The sequence below is a fragment of the Sapajus apella genome, unplaced genomic scaffold (assembly GCF_009761245.1).
Source record: "Sapajus apella isolate SASKATOON/1434 unplaced genomic scaffold, GSC_monkey_1.0 scaffold35, whole genome shotgun sequence".
NCBI lineage: Eukaryota > Metazoa > Chordata > Mammalia > Primates > Cebidae > Sapajus > Sapajus apella.
The window spans coordinates 18,140,924-18,158,858 of NW_022436975.1; the positions used below are offsets into that span (position 1 = coordinate 18,140,924).

At 37.5% G+C, this 17,935-nt stretch overlaps 1 protein-coding gene across 2 annotated transcripts in view; it reads right to left on the bottom strand.

The window, feature by feature from the left end:
* ARFGEF1 (ADP ribosylation factor guanine nucleotide exchange factor 1) overlaps positions 1-17,935 on the bottom strand; it is a 151,507-nt gene that overhangs the window by 107,895 nt on the left and 25,677 nt on the right. For both annotated transcript variants that reach the window (XM_032296263.1, XM_032296264.1), the window contains exons 2-5: positions 7,037-7,067; positions 5,832-5,988; positions 3,555-3,701; positions 830-1,009 (exon numbers count right to left, since the gene is read on the bottom strand). In XM_032296263.1, coding sequence (XP_032152154.1) covers positions 830-1,009; positions 3,555-3,701; positions 5,832-5,988; positions 7,037-7,067 — 515 coding nt within the window. The remainder of the gene's footprint in view (positions 1-829; positions 1,010-3,554; positions 3,702-5,831; positions 5,989-7,036; positions 7,068-17,935) is intronic.

The window sequence follows — 17,935 nt, forward strand, 5'->3', positions numbered from 1 at the left end:
AGATCATGAAAGATAAGGAAAAGTTGAGGAATGTCAGACTGGAGAAGACTTTAAGATGTAACAACTAAATGCATACATACTAAATGCAATGTGGGATCCTGGGTCAAATCTTACAACATTAGTGGGAAAACTGGTGAAATTCAAGTAGGGTCTGTGGTTTAGTTAATAATATTATACCAGTGTAAATTCTGCTTTTGATAATTATACTATGGGTATGTAAGTTAACTGCATTAAGGGAAGCAGGGTGAAGGGTAAAAGAAATTGCTCTGTAAAATTTTTGCAACTTTCCTCTAAGTTTAAAATCAGTTCAAAATAAGAAGCTCAATGATGATTTTTAATAGTGAAGACCTGGGCAATTAAAAACAATTCTGTAGTTGCTGATCTTTTAGAATCAACCTGAAGCAGTTTAAAGTATAAGGAATATCATGCTCCTTTATCACATGGAGGAAATATGTATTTCATCAACATAGAAATGTATTTTTTAAGGCTTAATAATTTTATTTCAGATTAGATTAAGTATTTTACATCTACATTACACTCTACTAAGCTTGAATGTAGTAAAAGTATCAGTTCTTAAGTACTTCCACAAGGAAGAGGCAGTTGGTAAATTTCACATTCTATCTGTGAAAAACAAAAAATACTTTGTCCAAAGTTAAGTCAGTAAACCTTAAAATAAAACAGAATCCCACAAACCTCCAGTAAGTGGAACTGTCAATAAAAGATATTCTTCTCTATAGGCACAAAGATTTCACTCTAATTACTGTAAACTCCTTTCTATATTTAATGCCTATTGTGTTCTATACAATCACTCTCTTTTTAAAATACTTACTGCTTGGTTTTCCATGCGTGCAAAGATAACATTTAGCATCTGAGTGAGAGTAGCTTTGGCTGTTGTCTGATTGATGAGATTTTTGCTTGCTAAATAGATATTGTAACATGTTCTCACAGCTTGCAGTACAGTCCCTTCGTGAATTTCTATGTGTTGTGATGTTACTGCAGTAAGTAAAGCCTTTAAAAAAAAAAAAAAAAAAAAGGACAAAGTTAAAGAGATTTTCTTTTCCTTTTTTTTTTAGAGACAAAGTCTCTCTCACTCTGTCACCCAGGCTGGAATGCGATGGTATGATCATAGCTCACTGCAGTCTTGAACTCCTGTGCTTATTAAGGGATCCTCTTGAAGCAGTCTTCTGAGTAGCTGGGACTACAGGTGAGCACCACCACACCCAGCTAATTTTGTTTATTTTTTTTTTGTAGAGATGCAGTCTCTGTTTCCCAGACTAATCTCAAACTCCTGGCTTCATGCAAGCCTCCCACCTCAGCCTCCTGAAGTGCTGGGATTAAAGGCATGAGCCACCACATCAGGCCTTAAAGTGATTTTCTGCATGTGGAGTTTCAGCACAAAAATTAAGTATTTTCATATTAGAATTAAAACTTTCAGAAACAATTATTACTTGCATTGCAGGTAGTATACACAGAATTTCTACTGGCCTTGAATATATCATCAACTGTTAAAATATTTGATGTCTTCCTCACTGTGTCAGTAGTTTCCACATAATCTGAAAACCATTCAACTAATTTGTTTCAACCAAAGTTTAATTTTAATCAAAATACTATTTAATTTACTAAAATGCACAGCACTAAAGCTATTACAGTAGAGCACAGATATGTCACATGAGATATCTGTTGAACTAGACCATCAACTTGGGGAGATACACATTGCATCTTATTTGCCTTCAAATTTTTCTGAGATCTTTTTTAACAGACTGAACTCAATAATTGTGTTGTTATTGTTACTGTCAAAGAGGCTTATGATTTAGAATAAAGCATTTAAAATAATCCTAAAGTAGCTGGGCATAAGTGGCATGTACCTGTTGTCCCAGCTACTTGGGAGGCTGAGGTGGGAAGATCATTTGAGCCAGGGAGGTCAAGGCTACAGTGAGCCGTGATCATGCCACAGCACTTAGCCTGATCAACAGAGTGAGACTGTCCCAAATTAAAAAACAAATTCCTAAGGCAAATCTTTCAGTAAAGTGAATAACTTTAACCTATATGAATTTTCACAAATTGGGCTACTTCCAATTTCTCAAGAGCAAAGACTCTTATCTTTTGTCTTCTTTATGTTGTGCAATGCTAGGTAGAGTCAGCATTAATGGACATATCTTAAACCATACATGACATGAAACTATACATGGTAAGTCAAAATGATCAACTCATTTTTTTTCTTTTTTGAGACAGGATCTCACTCTCTTGCCAGGCCTGAAGCACAGTGCAGTGAACATGGCTCACTGCAGCCTCAATTCCTGGCTCAAGTGATCCTCTCGCCTCAGCCTCCTGAGTATCTGGGACCACAGGCACACATCACCATACACAGCTACTTTTTAAATTACTTTTGTAGAGACAGGGTCTTGCTGTGTTGCCTAGGCTGGTCTCAAACTTCTGGGATCAAGTAATCTTCTTGCCTGGGCCTCTCAAAGTGCTGGGATTATAGGCATGAGACAACATGCACAGCATTTTTTTTTTTTAGAATATAGATATTATATGGCTTCTGAAGTAAACAGTTATAAAACTGAAAGGCTCCAAAAGGGCTGTATTCACACATGAAAAAACATGTCTACATGTAAAAACAATTTCAAAAGTACTATACTATATATAGCTCAGGAAAATTTTACTGCTATAAAAACTACCACCATTACCATTAGCAATAACATTAAGAAATCATTATCTGTAACAGAATTAAAACATTACTAATTTTTCTCCGAAGGAATTCAATCAAACAGGTACATTACAGCACAAACCCAGAACAGGGTTTTGCTTAGCTGAGCAAGTTCAATAGATGGATGAGTGCAAGGGAATCATGGGTTGCGAGGACAGGCTATGAAGGGTCCAACAGTACAGAAGAAACTAGAGGGTCACAGCTTTAAGAACTACTCTAAAGCTTAACGGATGGAATATATATATATGAGAAACATGCCAGAAACAGAAAAACTCTGAAATTTCAGATTCTGGGAGCTCAAGCCTACTGAGACCTTCAAAAGAAGAGATATGAGAACATAGTTTTCCTCTAACAAACTCTAACAAACATTAAAATCCCCTAACATGGGGTCTAAAAAGCATCTAAATACCCAAATAACCTTTTTTTTTTTTCCTTGAGACTGGAGTTTTACTCTGTCACCCAGGCTGGAGTACAGTGGCATGATCTCGGCTCACCGCAACCTCTGTCTCCCAGGTTCAAGTGATTCTCCTTCCTCAGCCACCCAAGTAGCTGGAACTACAGGCACCCACAATCAAGCCCAGCTAATTTTTTTTGTAATTTTAGTAGAGACAGAGGTTTCACCATGTTGGCCAGGCTGGTCTCAAACTCCTGACCTCAAGTGATCTGCCCAACTTGGCCTCCCAAAGTGTTGGGATTACAGGCATGAGCCACTGTGTCCAGCCTCAAATAACCTCATTATAGCTGGAATGCACATAAAATGATCTTTCCTGATGTTTTCAAGGTGAAAGGCATCTGAATTTTAAAGAGATAGATTATGAATAACTATTTTACTTTATATAATTACCTTTATTATCTGCAGCTGAACTCCTTCATCTGTCTGAGGACCTTGGAAGCAGCCACATATTGTTTCAATAATTCTATCAATTAATTTTTTGCCTGGTGTTGTACTATCTGGAGCATTGCCAGTCAAGTGCCCATAAGCAATAAGTTTCTAAAATGGAGAAAGAAAACAAAGATCCTAAGTAAGCTAACAAATACATATATATATGTGTGTGTGTGTACATATATATATATACACTAATGAAATATACATTAAAATTACAGTATACAATTGAATATACATTAAAATTTTTACATAAAAACATAAAGGTATTATCAAAGCCAAAGCTATAGCAACTTTTTCCTGTAGATAGTTTATTCATATAAATATGTAAAATTATAGTTGAAATAATCACAAAAACAGAACAATAACCATAATAAAACCATCAGGTAGTATTTTGAGAAAGCCAGGCCTTGAGAACTTGTCTCCGATGAGTTAGAATTGCTTACTGTGGTTGGGTGCAGTGGCTCATGCCTGTAATCCCAGCACTTTGGGAGGCCAACGTGGGTGGATTACTTGAGCTTAGGAGTTTGAGACCAGCCTGGGCAACATGGGGAAAACCCATTTCTACAAAAAACTCAAAATTAGCTGGGTGTGGTGGTATGCACCTATAGTCCCAGCTACTCAGGAGGCTGAGGTGAGAGGACTGCTTGAGCCTTGGGAGGTGGGGGTTGCAGTGAGCTGAGACTGTGCCACTACACTCCAACCTAGTTGAGACCTTGTCTCAAAAAAAAAAAAAAAATCACTTATTGCTTTCTTTATAAACAAGGTTTTATTGATATTGCTTTTGTGAAAATTATTTTCATGCTTTAAATGACCCCCAATCTCCTTCCAAATGATTCATCAATATGCAGAAAATCTAATTTCCATATACTAGCTACAATAAATCACAGATTTGTTCATCAATCATTATCATTATACCCTAGAAGGAAGGCTTTAGATATTATCATTCTAATTTTCCAGTGAAAACAAGATCACGAATCAGATGAACTTATCTTTAACCAATCCTTAAGGACAAAACATATGATCTTTTACTAGCCACTAAATTATAGCTGAATACATATAATTCCAAAACAGAGAGAACATTTTAAAAGAGAAGTATCCCTCTACTTAGATGCTTGTCCCACAAATGTAGTATCTACGAGGATCCTCTGTATATGTGTAAAACAGGGTAAAATTTTTCAGAAATTTTTCTGACATAAATGACTGCCACAACTAAGTCTAGCAGTTAAATATTAAATTATATTAAGGTGTCAATATTAACCTATTGCTTCATATAAAACAGCAGACACGGGGCCGGGTGTGGTTGCTCACACCTGTAATTCCAACACTTTGGGAGGCCAAGGAGGGAGGATCATGAGGTCAGAAGATCAACACCATCCTGGCGAACATGGTGAAACCCCATCTCTACTAAAATACAAAAAATTAGCTGGGCATGGTGGCATGTGCCTGTAATCCCAGCTACTCCAGAGGCTGAGGCAGGGGAATCAGTTGAACCTGGGAGGTGGAGGTTGCAGTGAGCCAGAATCACACCAATGCATTCCAACCTGGGCAACAGAGTAAGACTCCATCTCAAAAAACAAAAACCAAAACTATAAAACAGCAAACGCTGGCCAGGGACAGTGGCTCACACCTGTAATCCTAGTACTTTGGGACGCTGAGGCAGGTGGGTAGGTGGATCACTTGAGGTCAGGAGTTCAAGACTATCCTGGCCAACATGGTGAAACCCTATCTCTACAAAAAAAGAAAAAAAAAAAAAAAAAAAATTAGCTCTGCATGGTTAGGTGTGTCTGTAATCCCAGCTACTTGGGAGGCTAAGGCAACAGAACCGCTTGAACACAGGTGGCGGAGGTCACAATGAGCTGAGATCATGCCACTGCACTCCAGCCCAGGTGACAGAGCAAGATTCTGTCTCAAAAAACAAACAACAGACAAACAAAAAACAGCAGACACTTAGAAAAATTATGTGCAAATGGTGATTTATGTAAGGTTGGCAGCAGGGTAAATGTATTACAGGTCTTGCATTTCACTGATGAGACCAAATCAATACTTTTCATTATTAAACTACAAACATCTTTTGCAACTATTATTGTCTGTCTTAAATATAAAAAATTATTTGGTTTCTTACCACACCAAAGAGTATTCAAAGCTTTCATGGAAATGTCTGAATCATCAACGTGAGTAATGTTTTAGAAATAATTCAAGGTAGACAGTTTTTAGAAAGTGCCATTTTACACATACCTGTAAGCAATCTAGAGACGTACTAACTATGCGGGGACATTTGGACTGGCATGCCAACTCAAAAGGCAAGAAGTACTTGTCTGCTTCAATAAAATTTGTCTTTGATTTCACTGGTGGAAGGGTGCTTGATCCAGCTTTTGCTTCTCCATGAGGAGGACTAAATGAGAAAGAAAAGTCTGATTAGCGTATCACATTTATGATATTGATGATAAACCCAGGTAGAAACACAGAATTTTAGTTCTAAAAGGAATCTTGCTAAACCAGTCCTCTATCTTCCCATATTTCATAAGGAAACCAAAGCCCAGAGAAATGAAGTGGTTTGCCATATGGTTAAAAGCTAGTGGCCAGAGCTGTGACTAAACACAAGACACTGAAATCTTGTCTGTAAAAACTGGTCTACGAAAACTAAAAAATTCAAGGTGCTTCTATTACAGAAATATTTTATTGTCACTTAACGAATTTGGTATCACAATACTTTAAAAAGCAATGGCCTTTCTATTTGGCCTTAAGTCAAAGTCAATTTTTTTAGTTACTCAGTATTGTCCTAAAAAGGCCAACACTATCAAAAAAAAAAAAAGTTAATTTTTCCAAATATGAATTAAAGTCTTTAAGAAAAGACTCTGAAGCATACCTTATGGTATTTCAGAAGTATCTTTATATACTTATTTATATAAGAATCTTTTTGTATTTTTAAGTATGCCTATAATCCCAGCACTTTGGGAAGCCAAGGTGAGTGGATCACTTGAGTCCAGTTCAAGACCAGCCTGGGCAACGTGGCAAAATCCCATCTCTACAAAATATATAAAAATTAGCCAGGCATGGTGGTGTTTGCCTGTAGTCACAGGTACTCAGCAGGCTGAAGTGGAAGGATCATTTAAATCTGGGAGGCGCCAAGTTGCAGTGAGCTGTGATTGCACTACTGCACTCCAGCCTGGGCAACAGAGCCAGACCCTGTCTCCAAAAAAAAAAAAAAAAAAGAAAAGTACATACATTTTTATAAACATATATAAAAATAGGTTTTAAGAAATGTGTCTTTTTTGTTTTTATATAATTGTATTTCTTAAAACCTATTTTTAAAGTTGATTTTACTACAAAACTCATATGCAGAAAATCTGCCACACTAAAATACAGATGACTGCATTATTCTGACCAAGACTGACATATTTGCAAATTATTTTTACAAAAGAAAAAGAAATCCCACAAACCTCTGTTTTTCAGTTTCCGCTTTTATTTCCTCTGAGGGGGAAAAAAAGAAGCATACATTAGAAAACTTGACAACAAAAAGACTGAGTAATTTCATAATTACTCATTCGGAACTTCTATAAAAAGTTGGAAAGAATGCAAATTTAATAAAAATTAGGTGCTAAAATTGTTTCATCTAAATTTTTAAATTTATACAAAACTATATGAATATGTATATTAACAATCATAAGGATAGGTGAAGTTACAGATTATTAATTCCCAACGCATTTCCTTTTCTCAAAGCATTTCCTTTTTGGTCAAGTAACTATTTGTATTAAGCAAGCATTAATATTAAGAACAGGGCCAAGTTCAGTGGCTCACGCCTGTAATCCTAGTGCTTTGGGAGGCCAATGCAGGAGGATCACTTAAGACAAGGAATTTGAGATCAGCCTGGGCAACAAAGAACCCCATCTCTACAAAAAGAAAAAGTAAAAATCAGCTGGGCATGGTGATTTGCCTGCAGTTCTAGCTACATGAGGTGGGGGGTTGAGGTGAAAGGATCCCTTGTGCCCAGGAGTTAAAGGTTATAGTGAGCTATAACCACTAGACATCACTACATTCCAGCCTACGCACAAGAACAAGACCCTGTTCCACCCCTTCCTCCCCAAAAAAACCCACAACCAAATAATGTGTATGCTATACTGAAGTCACAAAACATATGGCAGATGTTGGAGGACAGGGGGAAAACACCTCAATGCACCACCCTTGTGACTATCCCAGGGAGATTATCAGACCAGAACTTTAGCTTCTTAAATATGTTTGTGCATTGATATTAACTAATTTTTCTATTTATGACTAAACAAGGTCCTTTAAAATACACATGCTCAATTTAATGGGGAATTTTCCCTTTCACTATTTATACTACAAGGTCAAATCCTACCTGTAATAGAAGATCCTTAAATTTAATTGGCTGGGCGCAGTGGCTCATGCCTGTAATCCCAGGACTTTGGCAGGCCAAGGTGGGCAGATCACCTGAGGTCAGGACTTCGAGGCCAGCCTAGCCAACATGGTGAAACACTGTCTTTACTAAAAATACAAAAATTAGCCAAACATGACGGTGCGCACCTGTGATCCCAGCTACTTGGAAGGCTGAGGCAGGAGAATCAGTTGAACCTGGATGGCAGAGGTTGCAGTGAGAAATCACACCACTGCACTCTAGCCTGGGTGACAGAGCAAGACTCCATCTCTTAAAAAAAAAAAAAAATCTGGCTAATTGACAAAATCTGCTTGAAATTTGGAAGGACTTTCAAATGTGTGCCTAGTACTACTACACATACACTAAACTTTACGTAGACCATTACATTTTACATGTAACTAGCATACTTATGTTTGACAACAATCCTATGAGGTATATACTACATCTTCATTTTAAAGATTGAAAAATTGAGGAAGAGAGGTTGAATAATTTGTCCAACGGCTCATGGCTTGGGTATATGGTTAATCAGGTTTCAATATTAGGTAATCTACCTACAGATTCTGGTTTATTAGCTGCTCAGATATAGGTATATCTGAGAATACTGAACAAAATGTGTTAAATTTGGATATCATAAACAACTACTGGCCTATAAGTTATTATTTAAAACTATCACTAACTGAGCATCTTTCATATACCAGGGACTGTGTTAAACCCTGTACAAAGTGACTTTGCCAAATCACCTTGCTATACAATTTCTACAATTCATTCCCACAATACATACAACTTATTTACACAATACATACAATTTATTCATTGCCTACTGTGTGCCAGGCATTTGATGTTCAGTTTTTCAGTCTAGTTTTCTGTGAACCAAACCCCTTTTCATTTTATAACTGGTAGAACTGGAAGAGAGATAGTATAAAAATATTATCTGCAGCTATTTAGAATACTGCTTTAATAAAGGTTCACAATGATATTTAAGATCTGTAGATGAGCTACTAAAAATGCACGGACCACGAAGACATACAATCAGAAATAATCTAAGTCACTTTAAAATATATGTGTGGGCTGTGGGCACAGTGGCTCACACCTATAATCCCAGCACTTTGGGAGGCCGAGGCACGTCGATCACCTGAGGTCAGGAATTAGAGACCAGCCTGGCCAGCATGGTGAAACCCCCTTTCTACTAAAAATACAATTAGCCAGGGGTGGTGGTACGTGCCTGTAGTCCCAGCTACTCAGGAGAATGAGGCACAAGAATCGCTTGAACCCAGAAGGTAGAGGGTGCAGTGAGCTGAGATCATGCCACTGTATTCCAGCCTGGGTAACAGAATGAGATTCTGTGTCAAAAATAAATAAAATAAAATAAACGTATGGATAAGGAGGAAATGCTGTGTTGACTGCCCTAAATCATCGTAAAATAATTTTTTTTAGTACTGTTCATTAAAAAATAAATCATTGTTATTTAAGAGGTTGGGATACTACTACAAACCAGTAAGGTAAGGAAAAAGGCAAGGCAGGGGAAGAAGAGGAGCTGGCAGTTTTTGTATAAGGTGAATGAGAGCATTCTGGTTAAGTAAATTATAAACTAGGAATATCAGAGGAAGTGAAACATTTTTAAGAGCCCTGTGTTTTGATATCAAATGTCACTAAATAACTGTGAGCTTGAGAAACAACCCTAACTTCACTAACTACTAGATTATAAAGGTTCCTTATATTCTAAAACATGGGTGAACAAAAGCCCACCATGTGTTTTTGTACAGCCCACAAGCTAAAGAATGGCTGAACATCTGCAATCAACTTGATAAGGAAACTAAGGATCAGAATAAATAATGGCCAGTTCTAAGGTCTGAGAGCTAGTAAGCAGCGATCCAGAAACTTGTTTCTCTAGTCTTAAACTATTGTATTATCCACTACATTGTGCTATACTTAAGCGAACTTCTAATAACTGGTGCAAATGAACTGAAAAATATCATTCTACAATTATCAGGATAAACACATTATAGTATTCCCCATTATCTGCAGGGGATATATTCCAAGACCTCAGTGGATGCCTGAAACCTCAGATAAAATCAAACTTGATTACTGTCAACTAGAACATGTTTTTGTTCATGTCTTTCATGACAAATTTAATGCCTTTTCATCTTAACTAAGTATTTATCATACATTACTATGGCCGTAATTTTCACAGTTTGAGGTTCGATAGCAAAACTAGCAAGAAATTTCTTTTTCCTTCTTCATAATTTCACAGATAGAAGATTATTTCTTACTACAGATCTTAGTAACCTCAGCATATGATTTTTTTTTCTTAAGTTGTGAACTTTCTCCTTTTCACTTAAAGGAAGCACTTTACAAGCTTCTCTTTGGCATATCTCAATTGCCAGCATTACTACTGTTGCACTTTGGGGCTATTAAGTAAAATAAGGGTGACTTGAATACAAGTACTGCCGTACTGTAACAGTCAGTTGTGATCACTGAGATGGCTACTAAGTGACTAAACAAGAAGGTAGCTTATAGAGCATGGAGACGCTGGACAAAGATTCACGTCCTGAATGGGACAGAGCAAGATTTCATCATGCTACTAAGAATGGCATATAATTTAAAACTTATGAATTGCTTATTTATGGAATTTCTATGTAATATTTTCTAGCCAAGTCAATACTGTTTATAAGGCACAGGACTTGTTTAATTAACAGAAAAGACTGGTATTTTTTTTAAAAAAACACATGAGTATATGTGAATTATACCTGATCTCCTAAGTACATGAAACATCCTCCCCAACATTATTTTTACTATCAACTTGCTTAGCTGCTTTTGTCCACTTTGACAGTACAAATACAAACCTCAAAATAATATTTACATGGATTCAACAAATTCTATTATCCATACACTATGAATGATTTGTATTTACCTCTCATATCAATTTTGTCTTATATATAGTACAGTTTACAAAGTAACAGTAGCTACTCAATGCAAACTAAAGTGGTAATTTAAAGAAAGATCTCAAAGGCAAAACAGTTTTGTTTGCTTGCCTTTTTTTTGCGGGGGGGGGGGGGACGAAGTCTCACTGTGTCACCCAGGCTGGAGTGCTGTGGTGTGATCTTGGCTCACTGCAACCTCCTCCTGGGTTCAGGCAATTCTCCTGCCTCAGCCTCCTTAGTAGCTGGGATTACAGGCACCTGCCACCATGCCCAGCTAATTTTTGTATTTTTATTAGAGATGAGGTTTCACCATGTTGGTCAGGCTGGTCTTGAACTCCTGACCTCAGGTGATATACCCTCCTCAGCCTCCCAAAGTGTTGGGATTATAGGCGTGAGCCACCACACCCAGCTGTAAATGGATAGTTTTTAATAAACACATTAGAACCTACACATCCGAAGTACCGTCTCCTTCAAAGCAGTAACTGTTGGAGTCTATATATCAATTATCATAATGCTGCCAGTATTCAAAAATATTTATGGAATTCATCCTATTGTGCTTCTTTCCTGCTTTGCTCCTTTTAAATGAATAAACTCACAAAGGAAAATTCTCTAGAAAGAGAATCAAATCAGCCACTAATTAATCACAAGTAGCTTTGAGCCACGTCTGAAGAATGGAATGTGACTACAAAAGTTAACTTCAGTATTTCTGTGATCTATCTCAAATTGCATGTGTGCAAACACTGTTCTAAGAAAAGCTGGTGACAACAGGGATGAGTAAATGTAAATTCCATGGACAAGGAAGAAGAATGGAACAATCTTATAAATCTGGGGAGTAGGGAAGGGAGGTATTAAGAAGAAAAGAGGATCTGGCTTGCATAACTGGATAATAGAGGTACTCAGACACAATGCCATTTTCTCAATGTGCAGGGGTAGAGTTGGAGGGGTGGGGAGAAGAAGAAGTAATGGTCATGTTTTATTTTAAGTAAGTGTGGGATATTCAAGTGGCAATATTCAGTAGGAATCATGATTTATGAATATGAAGACTGGGAAAGAGTGTGGCAGACTGTATTTTCCAAAATGGCCACTATGGTATCTGCCATCCCACATGCTCTTCTACAAAGTGACCTTGCCACCAAGAGATAGTCTAATTCCCCTCCCCTTTTATCTGGGCTGGTCTTAGGGGTTCATTCATAACCAAGAGAATGCAGTGGAAGTGACAGTGAACAACGGCTGAGATCAGGTCAGAAAGGCCAAGCAGCTCCTGCCTGATTCTTCTATAATAGAATACTGGCTTTCCAGGTACCCCCTCTTGGAACCCCATGGCTCTGCTGTGAACCCGGTGGCTCCGTTGTGAGAAGCCCAAGCTACTTGGAGGCTACATAAATATAATTCAGTCACCAATCCCAGCTAAGCCCAGCTTTCAAGTCATCACCATCCTGGCACCAGACATGTAAATAAAGATGGCTCCAGAGGATTCCAGTTCCCAGCCATTCACATCTCCCTCAGTCATTTCAGTTTGCCCAGCTGAGGCCCCAGACACTGTGAAGCAGCAACATGCTCATCTGAATTCCTGACACACATAAGTATAATAAAATGATCACTGTGTTATAGCACTAAGTCTTGGGTGGTTTACTATACACTGATAGATAACTGAAATAGGAAGAGTTAAAGAGGCTTAGAGAGAATGGGGTTTGATATAACTTGTTGAAAAATGGAAGAGGGCTACCTAGAGGTACAGAAGGATTGTGAGGATCATGAAAAGCTCTTTTAATGTGTTGTGAAGATCTAGGTAAGGAAACCAGATGGTTAACAGGTTATAGAGCTTAGTAAAATGCAGCTAGGGCTTTGCCCCCTAAATCAATTCCCTTGTGATATGCCTGGCAATCCCTGGCTCCTCCTCTCAAGATGGAGGCTGAACTTCACCTCTTAGGTGAAATATTCCACAGCCTCAGCTTCTTGCCCATTTCCCATTCTCACTCATCATTCCTGCTAATGTGCTCCCATAGAACCAAGGACCTATCTTTATAAGGCACTTATATACAAAGCACTTGTGATTACTTGCTTACCCTTGATTCTGAGCTACCTGAATGCAAGGAACATGAATTTAATTATTTTAGTGGACTCATATTAATTGTATATATTATATGTTTATGGGGTGCAATGAGGTGTTTTGATACGTTTTTACGATTTGGTCATTCCAAATGTTTTTACAATTTGGAATGACCAAATCAAGCTAATTTTTTAATTGTAAAAACATTTAAAATCTACTTTTAGTAATTTTGAAACATATGATGCATTATTACTTATTATAGTCACAGTAGCTAAAATATGGAGGCAACCTAGGTATCCATCATCAGATAAATGGATAAAGACAATGTGATAAAATATACACAACGGAATACCATTACACCTTAAAAAGAAGGAAATCCTGTCGTTTGCGACAACACAGATGGGCCTGGAAGATAATATGCTAAGTGAAAAAAGTCAGGCATAGAAAGACACATGATTTTACTTATATGTGGAATCTAAAAAAGTCAAACTCGGCCGGGCGCGGTGGCTCAAGCCTGTAATCCCAGCACTGTGGGAGGCCGAGGCGGGTGGATCACAAGGTCAAGAGATCGAGACCATCCTGGTCAACATGGTGAAACCCCGTCTCTACTAAAAATACAAAAAAAAAATTAGCTGGGCATGGTAGCGTGTGTCTGTAATCCCAGCGACTCAGGAGGCTGGGGCAGGAGAATTGCCTGAACCCGGGAGGCGGAGGTTGCGGTGAGCCGAGATCGCGCCATTGCACTCCAGCCTGGGTAACAAGAGCGAAACTCCGTCTCAAAAAAAAAAAAGAAAGAAAAAAAACAAAAAACAACAACAACAAAAAAGTCAAACTCATAGAAGTAGAGAGTAGAATGACAGTTACCAGAGACTAGAGGAAGTACACAAATGGGGAAAAGAGAGCTATTGATCAAAGCATACAAAATTTCAGCTATACATGAAGAATAAGCTTTAGTGATCTGTTACATAGAACAGGGACATTTTTTTCATTCTTCTTTGCATTCCTAGCACCTAGCACAGTGTGAGTTACACAGTAAGCAGACATTTAATAAATGCTACCATATTCTGGAGAACTAAAAGAGAAAGAAAAAATATAATTTTGTTCTTCTTTGCTATTTTCTTCCCTTTTCCTTTGCATACCTTCCCTACTTATGATTACTGCATACAACATCAGGGGCAGAAAGTAACACTGTTCCTAAAGCCATCTGCTTTGAGTTTATACAAAATGTAACATCTACTTACCTTCATAAGTTTTTAAATAATTTAACTGGTTAGAAGAAACAGAGTATGAAACCCAGGTGATTTGGAGGAAAAAAAAATACTTTGTGCTCATTAGCATCAAAGTGTCAGATACTGGGGTGTTAATTAGCGTCTTTTTTCAATCAAAACAAAATCTTGTGAATGGTCATAACAGTTTTCCAACATTTCTGACTGCAAACCACTATACTGGATTCCAGAAAACACCTACATATATATGTTAAAAAATAAAAATTTAATTATTATCCTTGTTATTCTAGGATATATTTTCATTTTCTAGTCTATTAAAAACCAATCATAATATCAGCCATAAGCCACAAAACTGACTTCACGATCCAATGTTGGGTTGTAACCGCTAATACAAAATACTCTATTATACACAAACCTATAGATTCAGCAGAGGCTGAGCTTCTAACCCAAACAGGATAGAAATCCAAGCCAAGACACATCAGAATCAAACTCCAGAAAACTAAAGACAAAACAATCTTGAAAGCAGTAGAAATGACATAATATCAATAGAAGAAGAATGATTAGAATGACAGTGGATTTATCAGACCCCATGGAAGCCAACATGTGGGGATTGTGGCACAACATTTCCAAAAGCTGAAAGAAAAGATCTGTCACCCAGAGTTATATAGATATTCTGTGAAAAATCCTAAAGGAATAAAGGTAAAATCAAGATCTTCTCAGATGAAGGATAACCAAAACAAACAAACAAAAAAAGCCTAAAAAACCTGTGATCACAAAATCTATCCTAAATGAATAACTAAAGTTCTTCAAACACAAATGAAATTTTGAAACACTGTGAAGAATGGGAAGTGTAAAAATATGGCAACATATACCACCATTCTCCTATTGAGTTTAAAAAATCATATTACACATTCAACATAAAAAACACTGTCTTACGTGATTCCTAATTTATGCAGAGGAACTATTTAAGACAATACTATAGAGAGGGAAGATAAAAGAACCTAAATGGAGCTAAAGTTTTTCTACAGGTTACTAAAACTGGTAAAATGTTGACATCAGTATGCTGTGAAAAGCAATGTATGAATAATGTAATGTCTCGTACAACCACCAAAAATCAAATATAAAGAGATACAGTCAAAACTCCAACAGAAAAATCAAAATGGAATTCTAGAAATTTTTCAAGAGATCCACATAAAGGCAGGGAAATGGACACAGTAAAGAAAAACGGAGGGAATAACAGGAAGCAAAAGTAAAATAGCAGACATGTCCTTATATATAAATTTTACATTAAATATAAAAGGTCTAAAACAACAATTAGAAAACATTTAGCTGGGTCTGGTGGTGTGCACCTAGAATCCCAGCTACTTGGGAGGCTGAGCCAGGAAGATCATTTGAGCCAGGAGTTGATTTTTTTTGGATTTCCTTCAATTTGGCTTTCTCTGGTCCCTCCCTGATTAGCTTAAGAATTAACCTCCTGAATTCTTTTAAATTTCAGGGATTTTAAATCAGGGATTTCTTCTTGGTTTGGATCCACTGCTGGTGAACTAGCATGATTTTTGGGAGGTGCTGACAGGCCTTGTTTTGTCATATTACCATGGTTGGTTTTCTGGTTCCTTCTCATTTGGGTAGTCTCTGTCAGAGAGAAGGTCTAGGGCTGAAGACTGTTGTTCAGATTTTTTTGTTCCACAGGGTGTTCTCTTGATGTAATACTCTTCCTCTTTTCCAGTGGATGTGGCTTCCCGTGAGCGGAACTGCAGTGATTGTTGTCTCTCTTCTGGGTCTATCCACCCAGCAAGTCTAGCCAGCTCCGGGATGGTACTGAGGCTTGTCTGCACAGAGTCCTGTGATCAGCCATGGATACCAGCACCTGTTCTGTGCAATCAACTCGGTCAGGGTTCTTAGCTTTGGTGGTTTAATGCTCTGTTTTTGTGCTAGTTGGCCTCCTGCCAGGAGGTGGTGCTTTCCAGAAAGCACCAGCTGTAGTAGTGTGGAGAGGGACCAGCAGTGGGCAGGGCCCTAGAACTCCCAAGATGATATGCCCTTTGTCTTCCACTACCAGGGTGGGTAGGGAAGGAACATCAGGTGGGGGTGAGGCTAGGCATATCTGAGCTCACACTCTCCTTGGATGGGTCTTGCTGCAGATGCTGTGGAGTATGTGGTGAGATTCCCAGGTCACTGGAGTTGTGTACCTAGGAGGATTATGGCTGCCTCTGCTGAGTCATGCAGGTTGTCAGGGAAGTTGGGGGAAGTGGGCAGTCACAGGTCTCACCCAGCAGTCACAGGTCTCACCCAACTTCCATGCAAACCATAGGATCAGTCTCACACCCAAGTGCCCCCTGCAACAGCCCCAAGTTTACTTCCAGGTGGAGGGTGAGAGGAGTTTGAAAATTTGCCTGAGGCTTTCCACCTCCCAGCTATGAACAAAAAGGGCTTTACTTCCCCCGACTGTGAAGTCTACAAGCAGGACTCAAGCCCTCCCCTGAGTACTTAGTATTAGTATCAGATAAAGTAGAATTGAAAACAAAAATACCAGAAAAAAGGACATTACACAATGATAAAAAAAAGTCACATATATCAAGAATACACAGTAATCCTAAATGTGTATATAACAAAAGAGCCTCAAAATAACATAAAATTCAAATGAATAGACCTGAAAGGAAAAACAGACAAATCTGCTATTATAGCTGAAGAATTAAACATCACTCTTGCAACAATATAACTACCAGACAAAAAAAAAAAATCACTAAGGATACAGAACTGAACATCATCAAGCAGCAGGATATAAATTATTAGAATACTCCAATCAATAACAGCTAGATACACACTCTTTTAAAATATCCATGGAACATTCACCAAGACAGTCCATATTCTGGGCCATAAAACAAATCTCAACAAAGTTAAAAGAACTGAGACCATATAGAGTGTGCTTTTTTTAAAGAGTAACGTGAAAGCAAGTCTATTAAGAAAATAAAGGAATACAAAAATGGCTACTCCATAGGCAGAGCAGCCTAGAGTGTGTTCTCTACCACAATGAAATAAAAATAGGAATCATGGAGAAAAACTAGTATTTCCAAACTTGGAAATTAAACAACACACTTCTAAATAATCCATGGGTCAAAAGGAAGTCTTAAGGAAATTTTTAAAAAATACATGGAACTCAATAAAAACAAAAATGTAACAAATTTTATGGTATACAGCTAAAGCACACTTCATTAAAGGGAGACTTACAGCACTAAATACTTCATAGAAAAAAAGTCACAAATCTAAGTTCCCACCTTAAGAAACTAGGAAAAGCAGCACAGAATAAACCCAAAACAAGCAGAGAAAGAAAGAATACAAGAACAAAACTCAAGAAAACAGAAAATAGAAAAATAGGAAAAATCAATTTAAAAAGCTGGTTGTTTATAAAGATCAATAAAATAGAAACTCTAGTAAGAGGAAGGAAAGAATAAAGCAAGATATCAGTACAAACACCATAGACATTAAGAGGGACTAGGTGCAAACAATTCTACATACATAAATCTGAGAACTGAGATGAACAAAAGCAGTACAGAACTGAGATGAGACCAATTCCTCAAGCACAAGCTACCACAATTCTTCCAACATGAAATAGATAATTTAAATAGTCCTGTAACTATTAAAGACATTGAATTCATAGATTAAAAACTACAGTATCAAAAATGAAATCTCTTGGACCAGATGGTTTCACCTGAGAATTCTACCACGTTTATAAAAGAACTTCAATCAAT